The 19951-nt window shown below is 32.4% G+C and overlaps 1 protein-coding gene across 1 annotated transcript in view; it reads left to right on the plus strand.

The window, feature by feature from the left end:
- LOC148955753 (uncharacterized) overlaps positions 1–13735 on the plus strand; it is a 38370-nt gene extending 24635 nt beyond the window's left edge. The window contains exons 2-4 of the mRNA XM_089108331.1: positions 5866–5972; positions 9417–9918; positions 13563–13735. Of these exons, the coding sequence (XP_088964457.1) occupies positions 5866–5972; positions 9417–9918; positions 13563–13719 (766 nt within the window). The 3' untranslated portion in view covers positions 13720–13735. The remainder of the gene's footprint in view (positions 1–5865; positions 5973–9416; positions 9919–13562) is intronic.
- Positions 13736–19951: the final 6216 nt, after the last annotated feature.

A 19951-nucleotide genomic window follows, 5' to 3' on the forward strand; every position in this document is an offset into this window, starting at 1 on the left:
AATACCCCAAATAGTTCGTTTTCAAAAGCTAGAGGATTTAGGAGGGGAATTACCCACTTCCCATCCCCCATCTCCCATTGCCACCACTACCCTAGGAGTTCTATCCTCTCTCTCCATTGCATAGTCAGAAACTAATAAATCATTTTTTTTTTCTACAATTTGAAAATTGTTCTGAAGGTCATTTTTATCTTTTGTCATGGTGAACGAGTGTGGCACCTTACGAATTATTATGACAGCAATCTCAGATCTAACAAGACTTTAAATAAAATGAAAACACGAGGGCTTGTATTATATCTTCTTCATGTTCAACTATGGACTGGATGTAACTTCTGGTCAAAAATAACAAAAAAATATCTATTGTGAAGCCAACTTTTAAATGTAATCAAATATTTTTCATTAATATAAACAACGACAATAAAAGTTATAAAAGAATAAAATATAGATATTATAAAGAATCAAATATAAAAGAATAAAAATGAATATGATTGTAAAAACATATAAAGAATAATGTATAGCAGATTTTTTCTTCATTTATTCTATATTTTTGTTGTCTGTGTATTTGATATTATTTCTTTTAAGTTGTCTCTTACACATGAATATTTCTTTATAAGAATAAGGATATAAAGCTTTAAAAAAATTAATCTTTTCGCAGTGCTGCCATCCCTTCCTGTGTACTCCCCTTATCTGCTATAGTTTATTGTGCAAAGCATATTGCTCAAAACTTGCTTAAGGGCACTGTTTCCTTTATAATCTTTGTAGCCCAATTATTTAGCATACTTTCCTTTATAAATAAGTTTATCTAAATAAGGAATTGACTTTTTTTTATGAAACTTGAACTAGTTTCAAATATTAGATAAAATATAATTTATAGCAAACGCACCAGAAAACTGTTGTAGCAAGGGCTTAGACGAGTTTCCCCCTTCGAGGAGGCTACCCTTGAGGTAAATATAGCCAAGAAACTGACACAAATTTGCAGTGTTTTGTGCTTAAGGGTAGCAATTATTCGGTTCAGGAGGGGGACAATACTTTATCCTCCAGATTTTGAAGAATATATTTTTGTTATTTTTATTAGAAAAAAATTATCTCTAAAAAATTTTCTAAAAAATATTCTTTTTTGGCATCTTCATTAAAATAAAATCTAAAAATGCTCTCGCTCTTCGCCCCGTAAAATTTTCATGAATTGTTGCCTGTGTATGGACTATATGCACTTCTCTTTCATCACTCATCACTTCAGGCAATGAATTGTCAGTAGTTCTAGTGCTATTTGGGGAAAGTACTTACTGAAGAATTCCTTGACACTCAGTGAGGAACAATAATAAATTTATTTAGGGTCTTTTCAACGGAGGATTTGGTATCTAAAACTAAAATTTTGTATCTAATGTTAACAAAATAAAAAACAGCGTGTACAAGAATACTATAATAAATGTAAATCTAACATCTAGTGCTGTCCAAAACATTTTCGATTTTGTTTGTTGGTTCTCACGAATAGGAAATCAACATTCTCATAGAAAAATTAGCTTTAATTGTTGACTTTTTTTGTTCATATTGAGAAACAGTATGTGTTATGTCTTATTTAGCTTGCTCATTTAGCCGCATTTTTTTAGGTATTTTGATACCTTGATGCCTTTTAGGTTTTTTTTAGGTATATTTGATATCTTGTTACAGGTTTTGTTTATATCTCAAAATGATACACGTTTTAAAATGGGTAGATAAAAGTCCTTCTGAGCTATTGATAACGCATAGGGTGTCGAGTCGGCATTTCTGTTCTTGGGTGTTAAAATATATCTTATTATAATTTTTTATGTTTTATATCTTGCTCATTTTAGCCATCAAAAATAAAAATAAAAAAACATTCAACGGAAAAAAAATACTTATTGAGTTAAATTCTTCAGCTATGGTCATCAGTCTTACTGTCAGGGCCTTTTGGCTCTTGTCAGGGAGGAGGGGTGGTGTTGGTGCTGGATTTATTTGATTTATAGTGACACTTTTGCTTGAATAGCGGTGATTTACTTATAAATATTTATATTTTGTAGAAACCGTGCAACACACTAAAAATAAAATAAAAAAAGAATTGGCCACGTTTGGATACCTGTCCTTATATGAAATTACTTCACATGATTGGGACAGTAGTTGATCAATTCGTTCTTCTTTTTAACATCTAGACCTCACAGAAATATTCTTTCTCTTCTAGCTTAGATCACAAGAGCTCATGAAATATTATTTCTCTCCTAGCTGTAATCATAAGAGACGTTTTCCCGCTCTGAAACGCTTTTCTTGCTAACAGAACTTATCTTTTGTTAGTCTAAAAAGAGGAAAAAGTAGAGATACCGGCCAAATGCAACTCACCACCCTAAATTAATAAGCTAGGTAGACACTTTACCCCTTCTGAAAACCAGAATTATGGAGAGATTTTGATCACTTGTGTCACCTCACATTGAACCTCCCATTCAATATGAACCTCACCTGTGTCCCTCACTAGTGAGGTTCTCTAATAAAGCCGATTTATTGAAGTGTCCATTCTGTGAGAAAATTGGAATTAATGGGAATTTTTGCAAAGTAAATATATCCATAGATTAATAAAGGGTATATGCTGTATGATGCTGTATTTAAACCCTTTAAAGAGGGTTTCCTCAATGCTGTAAATTTATCAATTTTTTTTCTTGGAATATACAGAATCTTATTTTATCTGAGAAACCGTCCGAAAAGAATAAACATGTATTACAATATAACAACACACTATAATAAATAGCATATATGTATGAAGAACATTTCTATATAAAACATTGCTCCTTACTTTGTCAAGCACTATAATGATGAACTTCTTGAAAATGCTGTGTAATGTTTAGATAATTCATTTTTACGCTTTTCTATTTCATTGTTTATTATAATTTCTTGTGGTGTGACGTCCGCTGCTACTTATTTGCTAATTATGACAGTAAAGATATAATTATTATGTGACGTGTACGTTCTATATATACGTATTACAATATGTAACAACATATTATTACTGTTGTTGAGTTTTCTTTTTAAAGAAATGAAACATGCACAGAACTGGAGTCAGAAATTTATTTCTGGAAGACGAGGAAGGGGGGGAGGCTCAAAAAAAGTAAATAAGCATTGCATTAAATGGAAAATATAGGATTTCATGGGCGAAGTTGTGAAAATTTAGATACTATTGGGGGGAATGGGTCGAAAGACGAAAGGCCTATCTTCCCGTAAACGTGATATTTCACGTAAAACATGATAATCTTTTTGTTTCTTTATCTATGGATAGGAGGTATCCCCTCCTCGTAAGGTTTTTACAAATCTTTAATTTAACTATAAATCAGTGGCAGATCCAGAGGGGGGTGAGGGGGAGCGCCCCCACCCCTAACTTAGTCTGAAGTAGTGTAATTTACTTAAATAACGCAAGTTTGCGTTAAATAAACTTGATCCTAGCGCAAGTTTATTACATCAACCTATTTTGCACCCTCCCCCTAAAAAAATCCTGGATCCACCCCTGCTATAAATATGTGGCTGAATAGCATAGTATCCTGAAACTATAGGATTTTTGGGTACAAAACGTCATCATAGTTTAACTCATAGCAATCGTGTCATCGTAGTTTAAACTATTGCCAGTAAAAGGTCATATGCATCTATGCTACGTAAAAAGTTTTAATAATGTTTATACATGCTTCGATAGGGGGTATCGTGGTACAGCCAGGCCAGGAATTTCATCGTCTCGTGATTCATTCTATATTAGGTGGCATCGTTCATGGTAAAACCAGGCCTGAAATTGCTTTTCTAGGAATGTCGCTTAAGACAAAGAGACAAAAATAAAGTCTTTTGCAATAAGACAAAGTATTGAAGCCATAACTGTTACGTTTTTTTGTACTTATTTTCCTCCACAGTTTTTTCCTTGTCCTCCATAGATATCTTTGGATATTACCCTCCATAGACCCTCTGTGTAATCACCGATATCTTAAAGTATTATTTTTGATGATACATCAGCGCCATCTCCTAATGTCATGATTTTTTTCCATAAGAAGCAACGAACCAAATTTCAAATTGTTTTCTTACAAAAAATCACCTGAACTAGAGAAGAAGAGGATGAAACAGGGCTGTATCCAGGATTTTTGTTCAGGGGGGGGTTTTACTAATTTTTGACTTTTTTGGGGGGGGGGGTTTACTAATTTTTGACTCAGTTTTTCGACTAATTTAACTGATTTTTACCTAGGTTTTACTAATTTTCGACTTATTTTCGAGTCGGTCAAAAATTTCGGGGGGGGGTTCAAACCGTGTGACCCCCCCCCCCTGGATACGGCCTTGGGATGAAATCTTATTTCTTGTATTTTGGAATTGTAAAAGTTTAGTGGTACAATGTAAGAACACTTCTTCTAAAATGAACATAATGATATCTATAAGTGGTAGTTTGGGTAATGGTCATTCAAAAAATTTTCCTGCCTTGACTGCATTAATGTCCTAATTAGCCCCAAAAATAGGAAATAAAAACTGATTAAAAATTCAAGTTAAGTAAATTTTTGAAAGTTCGACCCTCTCGGTCATCTTTCTTAAGGATAAATAATAATAAATCTGTGGACAACGAACATTCAATGTTATCTCGCTCTTTTTTAAATTACATCTATACAGATATAATATTTTACAAGTTTTAGAATACAAAATCAGAACAGGAGACAAGTGCATCTAAAAACAGCGTCTGAAAACAAACGCAACATTGTCATGTCAAAGCATAACGAGTGTATCTCATATTCTATCGGTTTTAATGAGCCAATCGGTTTAATATTTTATCCGCTTAATTAACAGGGGAAAATAAAGCTTTTAGCTTTTTACACAAAAATTTTTTGTCCCAACTAAAGAGTATGGGTAGCTTATAAGAGTGGAAACTGGCCCTAGTGTAGACAAAAAAACTGTTAACGCCATCTAGCGTTTGGCGGCGCTTGGTATTTTTCATTGTAATAATTCAAATAATTATTTTAATTACTGTAATTGGTAAAATTAGGCTATTAATAAGTATCTGATCTCAGTTCCTGACGTAAAAATGATGACAGAGCTTGAAAAATGCCAAGTGTCGCCACATGCTAGATGGCGTTTGTCGTTTCTTTTTCTTTCAACCCTAGGCACCAGTTTCCACTCTTACAAGTTGCCCGTACTCTTTGGTCCCGACTATGAAAGTAAAAAAAAATAATCTTAAACAGTTAAAAAGTGTTTATGAATTCATGAGTTTTGCAATTGTGAGTTTGTTAGTTGATGAAACGTCAGTTTGTATTTGCATATGTGTGTCTGGCTTTCAAGAAGACTCTTGGGGGGGGTATATTGGGGGGTACATGGTATTTATAAATACTATGTTAGGAAATGGAATGTATTTCTTCTCAATGTGAATACGACCGTATCCATATATAAATAGACAAAAGGATTACCAAGTTTTACATCGGACCCTTTCCTCTTAGTAATATCTATATTTCCGTGATTCATACACACCGCTTTTTACTGCTGCCTTTACTAAAATATCCTAAGACTTGGAAATGGCACCATTTAGTTTGCTATTTTCTTTATCATAAACCACAAAAATCGTTAGAGATAGATGATTTTGACTGTTATTGTTTCGCTGCAAAATTGATTCTATGTTTCCTCAAATTTATATTCTTACTAAAAAAAAAAAAAATAGTGAGTGAACAAATTTTGGGGGGAGTTCGTAACTATTTCTCTCGTGGACTTTAGCAAAGTTCTTTTTTTTTGTTCTTCCAAAGTAAATATTTTTATTCCTGTCTCTAATAAAAGGTATTTGTGTTTTCTCTTATTTACCTTTATGTTACAGCTTAAAATAACTTCATATTTGACAATAATAGATGAAATTCTTTTTTCTAGGTACAATTCAGGCGGCCTCCTAGGCTCAGGAATGGGAGGAATGGGCATGGGCGGTATGGGTGGCATGGGCGGAATGGGAAGCATGGGCGGAATGGGAGGCATTGCTGGTAAGTTACAGTTTAAGAATATTTCAGTAGGTGCATTAAACTTAGTACCATCAATGTGGTTAAAATTTTATAAGGAAAATGTCAGAAGTTAAAAGTCAAAGTGAATTTTTTACAAAAAGGAGAATTTTTTCTGGTTTAGCTATAATTCATATATCAGCTAATTTAATGTGTAAACATAACATTTTATTTTTCATTATTCTTTCTGAAGCCCTTAAGTCGATATATATTTTTTAATAAATTGGAATATATGAGTTTTCAGTGCCATGCGTAAAGTTATGTTGTCAGCTATCACCGAATCGATAAATAAAGATCAAACGATAGACATGTCCACTAATTCAGATTTAGGGCTAAACTTAAGGACAATCTCCAATCAGAGGAGAAATTGTTTTAAATATTTTGAAATTAAATAGAAAAAGTCAAACAAATAAAAAAGAATGTTAATGTTGAAAACAAAAACCTCTGCAATGTCACAAATTTCATTTTGTTGCTGAAATCGTTGACAACCTCCAAGAAGAAAAAATATTAGATAAGAGAGAAAAACCAGGTTTGTCTCAAAAAAGGAAAGCCATCTCATTTATAAAAAGCTGTATGAAAATCTTATTTCTGCTCATTTTATTTATCGTGTTTTTTCAAATATTATTTATCTTGAGTCTAAGCTATAAAAGACTCATCTTATAAAGGAAAATCAACAATTCTACATCTTATGTTTGTTTTTTATATCATTTTACTATATGAAAATAGTAAATTTTAGCTATTTTTTATATCATTTCAGCTATATGAAAATATTAAATTTTAGCTATTTTTTATATTATTTTAGCTATATGAAAATAGTAAATTTTAGCTATTTTTTATATTATTTTAGCTATATGAAAATAGTAAATTTTAGCTATTTTTTATATCATTTTAGCTATATGAAAATAGTAAATTTTAGCTATTTTGTATATCATTTTAGCTATATGAAAATAGTAAATTTTAGCTATTTTGTATATCATTTTAGCTATATGAAAATAGTAAATTTTAGCTATTTTTTATATCATTTCAGCTATATGAAAATATTAAATTTTAGCTATTTTTTATATCATTTCAGCTATATGAAAATATTAAATTTTAGCTATTTTTTATATCATTTCAGCTATATGAAAATATTAAATTTTAGCTATTTTTTATATCATTTTAGCTATATGAAAATAGTAAATTTTAGCTATTTTGTATATCATTTTAGCAATATGAAAATATTAAATTTTAGCTATTTTTTATATCATTTCAGCTATATGAAAATATTAAATTTTAGCTATTTTTTATATCATTTTAGCTATATGAAAATAGTAAATTTTAGCTATTTTTTTATATCATTTTAGCTATATGAAAATAGTAAATTTTAGCTATTTTTTATATGATTTCAGCTATATGAAAATATTAAATTTTAGCTTTTTTTTATATTATTTTAGTTATATGAAAATAGTAAATTTTAGCTATTTTGTATATCATTATAGCTATATGAAAATAGTAAATTTTAGCTATTTTTTATATCATTTTAGCTATATGAAAATAGTAAATTTTAGCTATTTTTATATCATTTTAGCTATATGAACATAGTAAATTTTAGATATTTTTTATGTCATTTTAGCTATATGAAAATAGTAAATTTTAGTTATTTTATATATCATTTTAGCTATATGAAATTAGTAAATTTTAGCTATTTTTTATATCATTTTAGCTATATGAAAATATTTTTTCTGCTCATTGTATGTATTATGTTTTTTCAAATATTATTTATCTTGACTCTAAAATAAAACACTCATCTTATAAAGGAAAATCAACAATTCTACTTCTTATATTTGTTTTTTTATATCATTTTACTTGCCTTTTTTGCTTTTACTTTTGGATTTTAGTTAAAACCCAAATTTTTGTAAATTCAATTCAATTTCAATCTAGGATATTTTTCCCTAAGACGCTTATAACTTCTTGTGCCAGGCACCCTACCTATTAAAAACAGAAAATTTGTATATCAATTTTCTATTTTTTATATCATTTTAGCTATAAAAAAATATTATTTCTGCTCATTGTATGTATTCTGTTTTTTCAAATATTATTTATCTTGACTCTAAAATAGGATATTTTTCCCTAAGACGCTTATAACTTCTTATGCCAGGCATCCTACCTATTAAAAACAGAAAACAGAAAAAAAGAAAGCCAAAACCTTAAAAAAAAGAGAGCTTCAGTAATTTGAATAATTATATATTTTTGCTTTATCTTAAAGAAGTACATAATCCAAGTACAATTCAGTAGTAAGCCCAATGTAACCAAAACAAGCTACTCTTAATTTTTTGGTCTAAACAAACTGTTTAACGTAATATCCCAAGAAGCAACATTAAAACACGATTTAAGTGCTAGAATACTACTTTGTAGCTCATTTAAGTGAAGAATACCAGGGCCGTATCCAAGATCCTTTTTCAGGGGATGGGGTACCAAAAAATTCTATACAGGGTGTGGGGAGGTTTAAGTCTTTTTACCTTCATCTTCAAATCTGAAAAATATTTTTTAACCCTTTTAGGATAAACAGTCCTGAGAGGAAGAGCGGACTACCAAAAAATTCTGGACTGGGTAGGGATAAGTTAAAAGTTCTTGTAATAATTCAATTTTCTCAAAATAACCCTTTTACCGATTAGCTAACTATTTTTTAGGGGACTGGGCCTTTCTGTATCTTAAGATGCTGCAGTTGGGTCTCTTACTACATAATTTTATTTATTTTTTCAATTTTTACGTTGTGTTCTTCATAGAAAATTAAACATGTTTTATTTCCACTCTGTTTCAGGAGAACCTTATAAGACTAATTTTTTATAGCAGCGACATCTATTGATAGCAGCGCCATCTAGTGATAGCAACGACATCTCATTGTTAATTTAGCTGCAAGGCAAAACAGAGCACGGAATCGATACTTTGCACTTATTTAAGCACAAAATATAACTCTAGCGCATATTGTTCTAAGAATAGTATCAATTTCTATTATTTTTTCAACGAATTAATTTGGCATAAACTTAGTAAAGCTGAAACAATTTTAGCAGCCTACGGGCGAACTATATATAGACAGCTTAGCAGAATATTAAAATTCCTAAAAGATGCCGTAAATCCAAAATTAATGCAAGTCATCATTGGCTTGTGTAAAAATTCAATACCATCAAAATAATCGACTATTCTAATATCCAGCCAGTTGTTAAATGAATGAGTCTTTTTGTATGTTAAAATGCTTTCAGTCTTTCTCTTTCAAGATTTCTTTACTCTTCCAGTAATTTTTTTTATCATAGAAAAAATACATATTTTATTTCATCTGTGTTTAAAAAAGCAAAAAATGGTTAATAATTGGAGCAACGAAATCTATTTACTAACTTTAATTACCACGCAAAACAGAACACGGAATCGCTGCTCAACTTGACTTTATTTCAGGAACAAACTTCCTCGGAAGTGGTATCAGTGGAGCAAATTCCGTTGTCACACACAATCCTTTTCTATCTGGAGGAGGTGGTCTAGGAGGTGGACTTGGAGGTCTTGGTGGTCAATTTGGCGGTCTTGGTGGTATGATGGGTCAGCATGGTGGCATGATGGGTCAACACGGCGGTATGATGGGTCAGCATGGTGGAATGATGGGTCAACTTGGAGGCTTGGGCAGCCAGTATGGTGGACTTGGCTACTCTAGTGGACTTGGTGGAATGCATTCTTTAGGTGGTATGAGTGGCCTTGGAGGCTATGGCTCCTTAGGTGCAAGTGGATTGGGATACAGCCATGGTGGCTTAGGATCAAGCAACCTTGGTGGCTTATACGGTGCTAGCAGTCTTGGTGGCCTATATGGTGGAAGTGGTCTTGGATATAGTGGAAGCGGTCTTGGTGGAATGTACAGTGGCATGGGTGGCTACGGAAACTCCCTCGGATATGGAAGCCACGGACTAGGGTATGGAAATAGTGGCCTATATGGTTCAAGGTATCACCTAAAATAGGTCAATAGAAGTTGAAATTTTCCAAATTTTTGAAGATAATTGACAAGTGATACTTTATAGAGTGGCTTAAATCCTAATTTTGCCAAGTATTTTATTCTTATTTTTTACAGAAATAAAAGAACGGTATGAAATATTCTTATTTTTTATTCAGATTTCGGTATTAAGTGTAATTATTGAAGATAAGCTATTCGATGTTGTACGTATTTTTATTTTAATGCAAAAAAAAACTGTATACCAATTAGTATTATGGGATTTCTTCTATAGATATTAATGAGAATTTTTATAATTCGAGCCATTCATTTATTCAAGCACTTATGTCCAAATTATGGACAACAAAATCCTAAAATTTGCTTCATTAAAGATGAGAATAGAGATATGGTTGCTTGCTCTAGAACCCCTTGACATGGCTAGAAAGTACAAGGTACGAGTTCTACCTTGGAATATCCAAAAGACGAAGCACAAAAGTAAGAAAAAGAGTATACCAGTCCATTTTAACTTCAAGGAAACAATCGATTTTTGGAATCCCCCCCCCCCCCCTCACACATACACCCATTAGTGCAACATGATCTGGTCAAGAAGAAATTTACACATACTAAAGAGTTTTTTTTGTTTCAGAAGCTCCAATAAAATTCATGGTTTTTCAGGCACTAATATGTTCAATTGTGAAGTTTCCTCATTTTGACTTGATTCAATTGAATTAATCAATTTTTTTCGTCTGTAATACTGTAGTTTGAAAGTAGACTCAAACGGAATTGTCGCTTATAAGAAAAAGTTAATTTGAGCCAATCTTATTCAATTTAACTAATTTAATTCTAAGCAGTGACTAGACAGAACTGACTAGCTATTTTAATTCACTATTGTGTCGCTATTTTTTGTTTTAAAGGTTGGAGATAAAACCCACTTATCATTTCTTAATTCTGAGATACCGCAGATTTTGATTCAAAATTTTCCACTACTACTATAAAGAAGTTTTTTTAGCTTTAGAATGTGTAGAAAATTGCAGATACGTAGAAATATTATGTTCAGTTAGTTTCAATCTTAAATCCTAACTAGACAACTTGCTAGTAGTTAATAATGTTTCACATCATTTTCATTAACTCTTAAGTTTGAAATATCTTCACTTAATAGATTAAGTCGATTAACTTTTCATTGAAATTCATCATAAATGTTTTTGGACTAGGTCTTAAAAACTTGACAATTTTAGCCTTTAATTTCTTAAACAAACTATAAAACTTCTCAAACCCAAAAATGTCTCAACTCCAACCTAAACTTAATTTCGTGCTAAGTAAGCTTAAACTTAAGTAAACTTAAGTAAACTTAAGTACTAAGTAAACTTAAGTAAGAGCTCAATTTGATGCATTGTTTCCATTGTTAGGCCCTAACCTAAAACAAAGGAAAAACTTAACCTTGGAGGAACAATTTTTGCGTCTCAGCGCAAAAGGGATTTATTTGAACTATCAGTAACTAACTCTAAGTCCTTTTTTTTATTTAGTATATGGTAAAGATTTTGATTTCTTAGCTCTTTATCTGAATTATGCTTTCTCTAGAGTCAAAGTTTGAGGTCTTCCCATTATTGTATTTACTTTTCTTAAACATTTTTTTTACTTTTTTTAATCCCCTGACACCTTACTCAAGTTGACGTTTAAAATGAGTTCGGTCTCAAATGTGTGTAGAATTAATATTAGAAATCTTTAAAAAGATTCTTTTGGCTGACGCAGGATATTTATGCAGATATAAAGCGTAATTTCAGAGATTTAATTCTCTATTTTTAAATTTTCTAAAGTGGGTGTTGATATCCTATAGCCCGACAACACCAAATAGCTGGTAACATGGTGCTAAAATAAGCCGCAGTATAAAAGTATTGTTTTCAATGTGAAAAGATTTTGACTAAAAGCTTCCTGCAAAAGTCTACTTAATTTCCTATGCTTAAATCGACTAGGGGAGTAGCGATAGGAAGGGGTAACAAGATAACTATATCTTAAAATATTATTCTAAGACAAATAAAACAAAACAAAAATAGGGAAAAACCGGTATAATATTTCAAATAAGAAAGAAAAATTAAAAAAAATTTTTTTTTACTAATAATAATAAAGGTCCGAATATTCCGGCTACGCCTCCGGAAGTCTTTATCAACGGGAATAAAAAAAAACTACACAAAACATACAAAGGAAAGGAAAAAATACACAAACAATAAGAAAATCACATCTTAATAATACCAATTAGATAATTTTCACCTTATAATAGTAACAATACGAACAAAAATTGAACAAATTTCTTTGTTATTTTCTTCTGTCTGATTTGAAATATTATACCCGTTTTTCCATTTTTTTCATTTCGGTTTATTTTTAAATGTGTGGTAGTATGGTCTAAGAAATTATTGTTCTAAGAAGTATTTGACTTTTATGGTATGTTAAAGAGAATCTTGTAGTTGCATGGTAGTGGAGCCTACGAAGAAGATACCATCGATTTTGTAATGACAACTTTTATACTCCGTTGTAAGAACTCTTGGTATAAGCATAGAGAACAACTTGTAGAGAAAGAAACATGCTAAGAAAACAATTCTTACTTCATACTATGCAGATTAATTGTAGTTAACATATTTTGTGTGCAGCTAAGCCTTTTCTCCACTCATTTTAGTGTTTTCTACTTTTTCTGAGAAACTTATATAAGTTTTTCGCATAACATGTGTTTAATTTTAAACGATGCAGCACTGTCAACTCTAGATTTTTCTGACCGTTTTTCTGAAACAAAACGCTATCTATTGTATAATTATCTCTTTTATAGAATTGTCTTTATTCAATAGACTTTTTTCAAGAATTTCGTGTTGAAACCATTGCAATTGTTTCAGCGGCCTCTACAAACAGCTTTTATAAAGTTTGCACTGAACTACTTTGTTTCAGGGATGATTCAAAACTGAAGAAAAGCTATTAAAAGAACTGATAAATATATTAGAAAAAGTGGGAACACACTGAAATAAATGAAGGTAAAGCTTGCCTGCATGCAAAATGTGTTAACTGCAATTATTCTGCATATTATAAAGTAAGAATTGTTGGTAAATATTTACCAAATCATATTATTGATTTACGACTTAAATGAATATACCACTCGATGCCTTTTTTATGCTCTTTACGAATATAATAATCATTTTTGTCGGAAATGAATTTTAGCCCCCAAACTTATATATACCAATTCAGGGTATATATTGCGCATTAGGGGGGGGGGGGGAAAGTTTAAACTTACCTCTCATTTACATCAGAAATAAAATCACCCAACCCCCCTAATGTGCAAATATATACCCAGAATTGGTATATATATAGGGGTGGGGGCTTAAATTCATTTCTGACAAAAATGATTATTGTATTTGTAAAGAGCATAAAAAAGGGCATGGAGTGGTATATTCACTTTAGTCGTAACTCAATAATATGATTTGGTAAATATTTACCGAATTGTTTTCTTAACACGTTTCCTTCTTTACAGGTTGTTCTCTAGGATTATACCGAACTCTTTAATACCCTGTAAAAATAATTTTTTTTAACCACCCTTTGGACTGCTTAAACTAAGAACACTTGACTATCTGAGACTACTTATTTTATTCTAGAGCTGACTCGAACGACTCTGTTAAGAGGACTGAGACACTATCGACAACGCCATCTGCTCTTGGCGTTACTTCATCAAGAGACTACCAATCTAAAGTAACACAGGCTATTGTAGACAAGATTAAAAGTGTATCTGCAACCGCAAAACCATTACATTGAAATCAATTTTTGAAATTTTTATTTATTTTGTATTTATTTAATAGCTTGTCATAAATAATTGTTATTCATTCAATCAAAGATTGGAATTTAATCTGATAGGCTGGATTTCTAAAAACCAAAAGTTTCTCAATTTGAAAATGACTCTTCTGACTGTTTTACTTTTAATGTATATAATAGAGAAAGGAATATTGCTTGGTTTTTGTTTCCTGGACCAATAAGTTGTTCTGGAACTACTCTGTGTGGCTGCGCACTAGGGATGTCCCAAGGCAGTCATTTAAATAAAGCTACCAAAAAGAGTATGGAGGAGTAGCGATATCATTAAGTTATCTTACACATTTTAACTTAAGATCACTTAGGTTATGGATTCATGAATTTTCAGTTAAGAAATCTGTAAGTTGCGAGTTTTTCTAAAAGACATCATCATGCAAGAAGAATACCAATGAAAAATAAATGGTACAGGATGCCATGAATTCTCAATCTGTCATTGGTCAAAAGTCTAAAGCACTCTACCTGACCTCCACTGTCTGCATCCAGGATAGGTTGACTTGTCTCTTTTTCTGTTTAAAAAACTATTGATTATGCATGTCAAAGATCGGCCATTACCAAGAACTTTATTAAATACTTAAAATGAATTTTTTCTCACCAAAACATTAAATAAGTAAAAAATTTTCTAATTAAAGCAAAGTATGATATTTATCCTCAAAATGAAATCTAAACTATGTTTATATTAGCAGGCTGCCACCACCTGACCCCCCCCCCACCACCCCTTTTTACTCTAATGTCTAACTAATAACTAACCGAAGGCATTTGTACGTGCAAAAAATATGGCCAGTTGATAATTGCTGACATTTAATTTACCAATTACTTTTCAAAACCAAAAGTTGAATTTTCTACTGTATTATCAAGGTCATTGTCATAAATTAAAAAGAGTATTGGCCAAATAACGGATCCTTACGGAACGCCAAACTTTTTCGGAAAGGTTAAAAAACGTGGATCAACCTAAATGACTCGACACGATCAGGGCCAGATTTAAAACTTTGACGCTTCTAGGCCCAAACGTTTTGCAACTCCGTTTTTGCAAGATTTTTGGGGAAATCCTTGAAAATTCAGGGATAGTGGAAGCACTGAAAAGGACGCAACTGATGAGCCAAAAGTAATGAAAGAAAGAAGTGATACCGAATTCTCAGCTGCCATTCATCTGACAGTTTATAAGTGTCCACGGAATTCCTGTGTTGTTTTAAAATGACTTCTCTGTGAATAGGCAGCGCGGTGGCAGAGTACACCTGGCACTTTGACGATAAATAGTATCAGTCTTGTTTTTGTTAAGAAAAAAACTCACTCAGTTATAATTTATTGGGCCCCCTGATATTGTGCACCCCTAGGCCCGGGCCTAATGGACCTATTTGTAAATCCTGACCTAGGAAAATTAAATATGATCATATTTATGTAGAGCACTAAATTTGAGCACTATTAACACAAATAGACCTCTAATTATGTCTTAGTGTCCAGCTGAAAGATTGAGCACTGAAATGTGAATAAATGAGCCCTTTGATTCCCGAGGTATTGTGAAGAAATAAATAAATGTTTTGTCCCCATTCTCTTCTAAAGCATTCATTCTTGCAGCATTGAATGAGAAAATCAAAGCTTAGTGTAAAAAGTGGATTGCTTCGCCTCCTTCGTTAACGGGATTAGTTCTGTTAATTTTTTTTAATGTCACTGTGCTTTCATTGGAAAAACTTTTTCTTTTCTTAATTTAGTTTTATTCGTTTTTAGTACCATATTTGGTGTAATCGAAATATTACAATAATTGAAATTACAATAAATAGGCGAGTCAAACTATAAACGAGCAAAAATTAACATGAGTAGGGCTGATAACACCGATGCCTTCTCAAGGCCAAAAAATAATCAACCCTATTCATGTTAAATTCTGCTCGTTTTTAGTTTGACTCGGCTATTTATTGTAATTTCTGTTCGTTTTTAAATGTTATTTATTTCCATTTATTCATTGATTGTGACTTATGGTAGTTTTACCCTTGGAAGATTACCTGACTTTATTTCTGCTCATTTTTGGCTTAATGAACCTCTTTACTTTTCATTGAAAAACTTGTGTTGTAGAAACAGTTTTTAAATTAATTTCTGTTCGTTTTTATTGACATAGTCTTTTTCATGGAACAAAATTTAATGTCATTTTTTTCCTGTAAGAATTGATAGTTGGGCTTGCCTTTTGTATGTTGGTGAAACTTTTTCAACAATTTGTAATCCTGACACAAATAGTATTTTGTAATTTTTTATACCTCCTCAAGTTGACCTGAAAAATAAAACTTTGTATCATTCCCAAAAGATTTTATATATGCTCTTTGACAACCTGGATAAACTTGCACCCTTTTTATTGATTTAAATTGTAATAGCAGAAATGGTAATAGTAGTAGCCCCGAAAGTATCAACTTAATACCCCCAGTCGTTCTAGATATATTGCCGAGGTGTCTTATTGGCAACCATACACACAATGCCTTTTTATTTATTTTTAAGTCAATATTTATTTTTAAAGTATAATGGCCAATTGCATAATCGTGGGGAGTTGACATTCCCAATATCCCTAGAGACAGTTGCTGGACCGTTTTACTATGCTGAACAAAATGGATGTCTCCAAATTTTGACTGGATATGTTGGAAAATGAATGAGCTTGGGAGAAGGGCTGCTTGCCGTCCAATCTCGTTTTACTCTTAAAAAGGGTGCTAGAACTGTTCATTTTCAATTGAATTATCTCCTTTAAAAGTTTCAACGATATTTTCAGCTATTATAGAGTGGTGCTGCCAATGATATTGCTTATATGCCATTTTGAAAACCTGCATGCATACAAAATTTCTGTTTCATTGAAATCCCCCTAAACTTTCTCTAAAGTTTCACCTTAATACCCTTAGTGTCATAAGTTACAGTAACTGTAGTGGTGATTATAATAATATGTATGCACATAGTGCCTTCTGGCTAGTTCAAAATCCGCGCCAGCTTACCCTTAAAGGGTTAACTTAGTAATGCAAGTGGTTCTTGAGATATTCCTTTGTCGCCTTGTTGGAAGTCCACATGCTCATAGTTTATTTTGACTTAGTTCAACCTCCGCCTAGTTCAAAATCCCGCGTATGTTACGGATGTAACTCAAAATCTCGGTGACCTACACAAAAAGCTTTCTGCAGATACATTTTGTAACATTGGCCCTGACCATGGGCCTTTACAGTTTTTTTTAGTAGAAATTAACTGCTAGTGTTTGTTGATGTCCTTTTTTGTTTTTCTTTGTTTTTATTTTTTATTATTATTTTTACACTCCACTTGCACTACTTGTTCTCTTGTAGTTGTGGATAATAGATAACTGAATTGAATTGAATGAACGAATTGCCAAGCTTACTGCCCTTGCCTTGAGGACTGTGGGGAAGTTGACATCCCCAAAGACATGATTATTGGACCTTTCTACAAGGCTGAAAAAAATATCTATCTCAAAATATTGATCGCATGTCTTTTGGGGAATGATAAGCTTAGGGGGTGGGGGCTGATTGCCCTCCATTTCTTTATGAGTCTTAAAAAAGGTACCAAAACTTCTAACTTCCAATTAAATGAGCCCCATTCTATCCAAAGTTTATACAACCATCCGTTCCATAAAAACTTTATATGCCCCGGGTTATAACTTACCGCCCTTACCCCTGGGCTCTGGGGGGGATGTGTCCACCCTGAAGATACTGTTATATGCTCTTTGGACTATTGGTAACAAAATTACTATCTCACAATTTCGATTGAATGAGTTGGGAAAAAGAGGATGTCGGGAAGGGGGGATTTTCCCTCCATCACGTTTGATTATTAAAAGGGAACTAGAACTATGCATTTCAATGAAATGAACCTCCTCTAAAGTTCACACGACCACCTCTTCTGTGAAAAACCTTATATGTCCCCAGACTATAACTTACAACCCTTACCCCCAGGCTCTGGGGGGTTGTGCCAACCCCAAAGGCCTTATTCGTTACCTTTGGACTGTTTTTGAAAAAATGGCTATCTCAAAATTTCTATCGGATGTATTTGGGGAAAATACGATGTATTTTCCGGGGATTGTCATCCTCAAAGACATAACTTCACTGAACAAAATGACTAAGTCAAATTTTGATTGGATGTGTTTGGAGAAATGATTGGCTTAGGGTGGGGGGATAGGGTGGTTGCCCTCTAATCACTTTTGGAAAAGGGTACTAGCCCTCTCAATTGCCAATCCAATGAGCCCCTTTTGAAGTTTCTACGACAATTCCTTCCACACGAAGTGCTGTGGTCTAAAAAAGAAAATAATAATACATTGTGCCTACATCGCTCTGTAATTAGGCAGCGCTATTGTGCTGCCTATGATAGTTTCTGATATTTTTTAGTATCAATATCGCTCTTTACTTTCTAAGAGTTCGTGGTAACAAACTGATTGAAAGGAGTGACTCGGCCCAATAGTATCCAAACTCTAAAAAAAGGAATTTTGATAGCAATAGCTACATCAAAAGAATTGGTTCTACATAGGCTGATTCCAAATATATAAAATTAATTAAGTTTATTGTTACCCGTCAAAAGCTAAGAGCTTGTGAAAATTTGCTTTATCTTCGAAAAAGGGGGAAACATACTCAAAAAGTCATGTGATTTTGATGAAAATTGTACCATCAAATTCAGCATATCAGAGGACCCTACTGTAGAGATTTCAAACTCCTATCTATAAAAATGTTGAATTTTAAATTTTTTTGCAAAAAGAATTTTGAAGAAAAATCACGATGCGTGAATATTTTTCTTTTTTTCCAGAGTCATCGTATCGAACCAATGGTCCTAGAAAATCAAGAGAGGGCTCAGTTGAACTGAATTCAAACGTTTTAGTGCCCTTTTGAAGTGACCAAACAGATTGGAGGGCAACTAGTCCCCCTGCTAGTGGGGGATACAGGGGGGGGGGCCTGGGCCTCCCCCAAGATTTTTCTGGCCCCGTCATTCCTTTTGTTTTTTTAGTCTTTTTTTAGAATAAGTTTGTCAATTTGGTCAATTATTTGCACCTTTGTCACATTGGCCTCCCCCAAAAATTTTGCTCATTGGCGCCCTTGTCACATTGGACCTTCCCCAAGATTTTGCTCTAGATCCGCCCCTGCCTGTCATACCTTTTCACATTCGATCAAAATTTTGAGATATACATTTGATTCAGCATAGTTTAAAGGTCCAACAACTATACTTTTGGGAATGTAATGATCCCCATAGTCACCGAGGAAAGGGCTGTAAGTTAAGCAAGTCGCTCATTTCTCACATATAGTATTTGTTATTGGGAATTGTTCAATTTTTTTTGTGGGGGGGGGGGATTTTCCACTTAGAGAATTTTCTTTGGGGAAGAATGTTTCTGGGGGAATTTGTTCGGGAAATTTTGGGGAGGGAAAGGGAGGTTAATTTTCCGGTATGATTTGTTGAACGGACAGAAATTAAATTAAAAAAACACATTTTTTTTCAAATGAAAGTAAGGAGAAATAGTAAAACTTAAAACGACCAGAATTTGTTCCGTATAAGGAGAAGAGGGAGGGGGAAGTCCAGCAGTAACCGTCCATGCCAATTACCTTGAATTTTATCATTTTCTTAACAATATTTTGGAAATGAAAGCTGCCCCCGAAAAGAAATGACTAAATAAGACTTCAAACTAATCAAACTGTTGTGAATACACTTCTTATGTAATTTTTCAAATTTTTACGATCTCCACGTCGATAACGTTTGCTCTTGAATAGAGATTTTTTTTCGTGGAGCTAAACAATTAATTTTGTATTAATCAGATATCGTATTAGAATATATGAAATTAAAAAAATTATTGATGAAATTCGAAATTGAAAAGTTGAAATTACAACGGATCCGAATATCAGACTGCTGCTGAAATCAAAGAAGAAAGTATGTATTTTTATTTAATTTTCAGTTTCTACGTTTCTACCAATTCAATTTTTTTCACAGAACTCAGCAAGTAATTTCGCGTAAATATTAGCCTATATCGCGTTTGAATATTTGATGTTTGAAAAACTACAGTTGAAATGAGAAAGTTGAAATCTGAAATTTCAAATAGTCAAATCATCAGACTGTTATGAAAAATCAAACAAAAACGTTTTTCAATCAAATCAAAATCAAACAAACAAAAAAAAATGTTTTAGATCTCTGGGTTTTTAAAATGCTCTTGACTAAACAACATTTTTTCTGGGAACTTAGCAAA

Source organism: Artemia sp. Qi Xiang Cuo, chromosome 2, assembly GCF_049724085.1.
Source record: "Artemia sp. Qi Xiang Cuo chromosome 2, ASM4972408v1, whole genome shotgun sequence".
In the NCBI taxonomy this organism is placed as follows: domain Eukaryota; kingdom Metazoa; phylum Arthropoda; class Branchiopoda; order Anostraca; family Artemiidae; genus Artemia; species Artemia sp. Qi Xiang Cuo.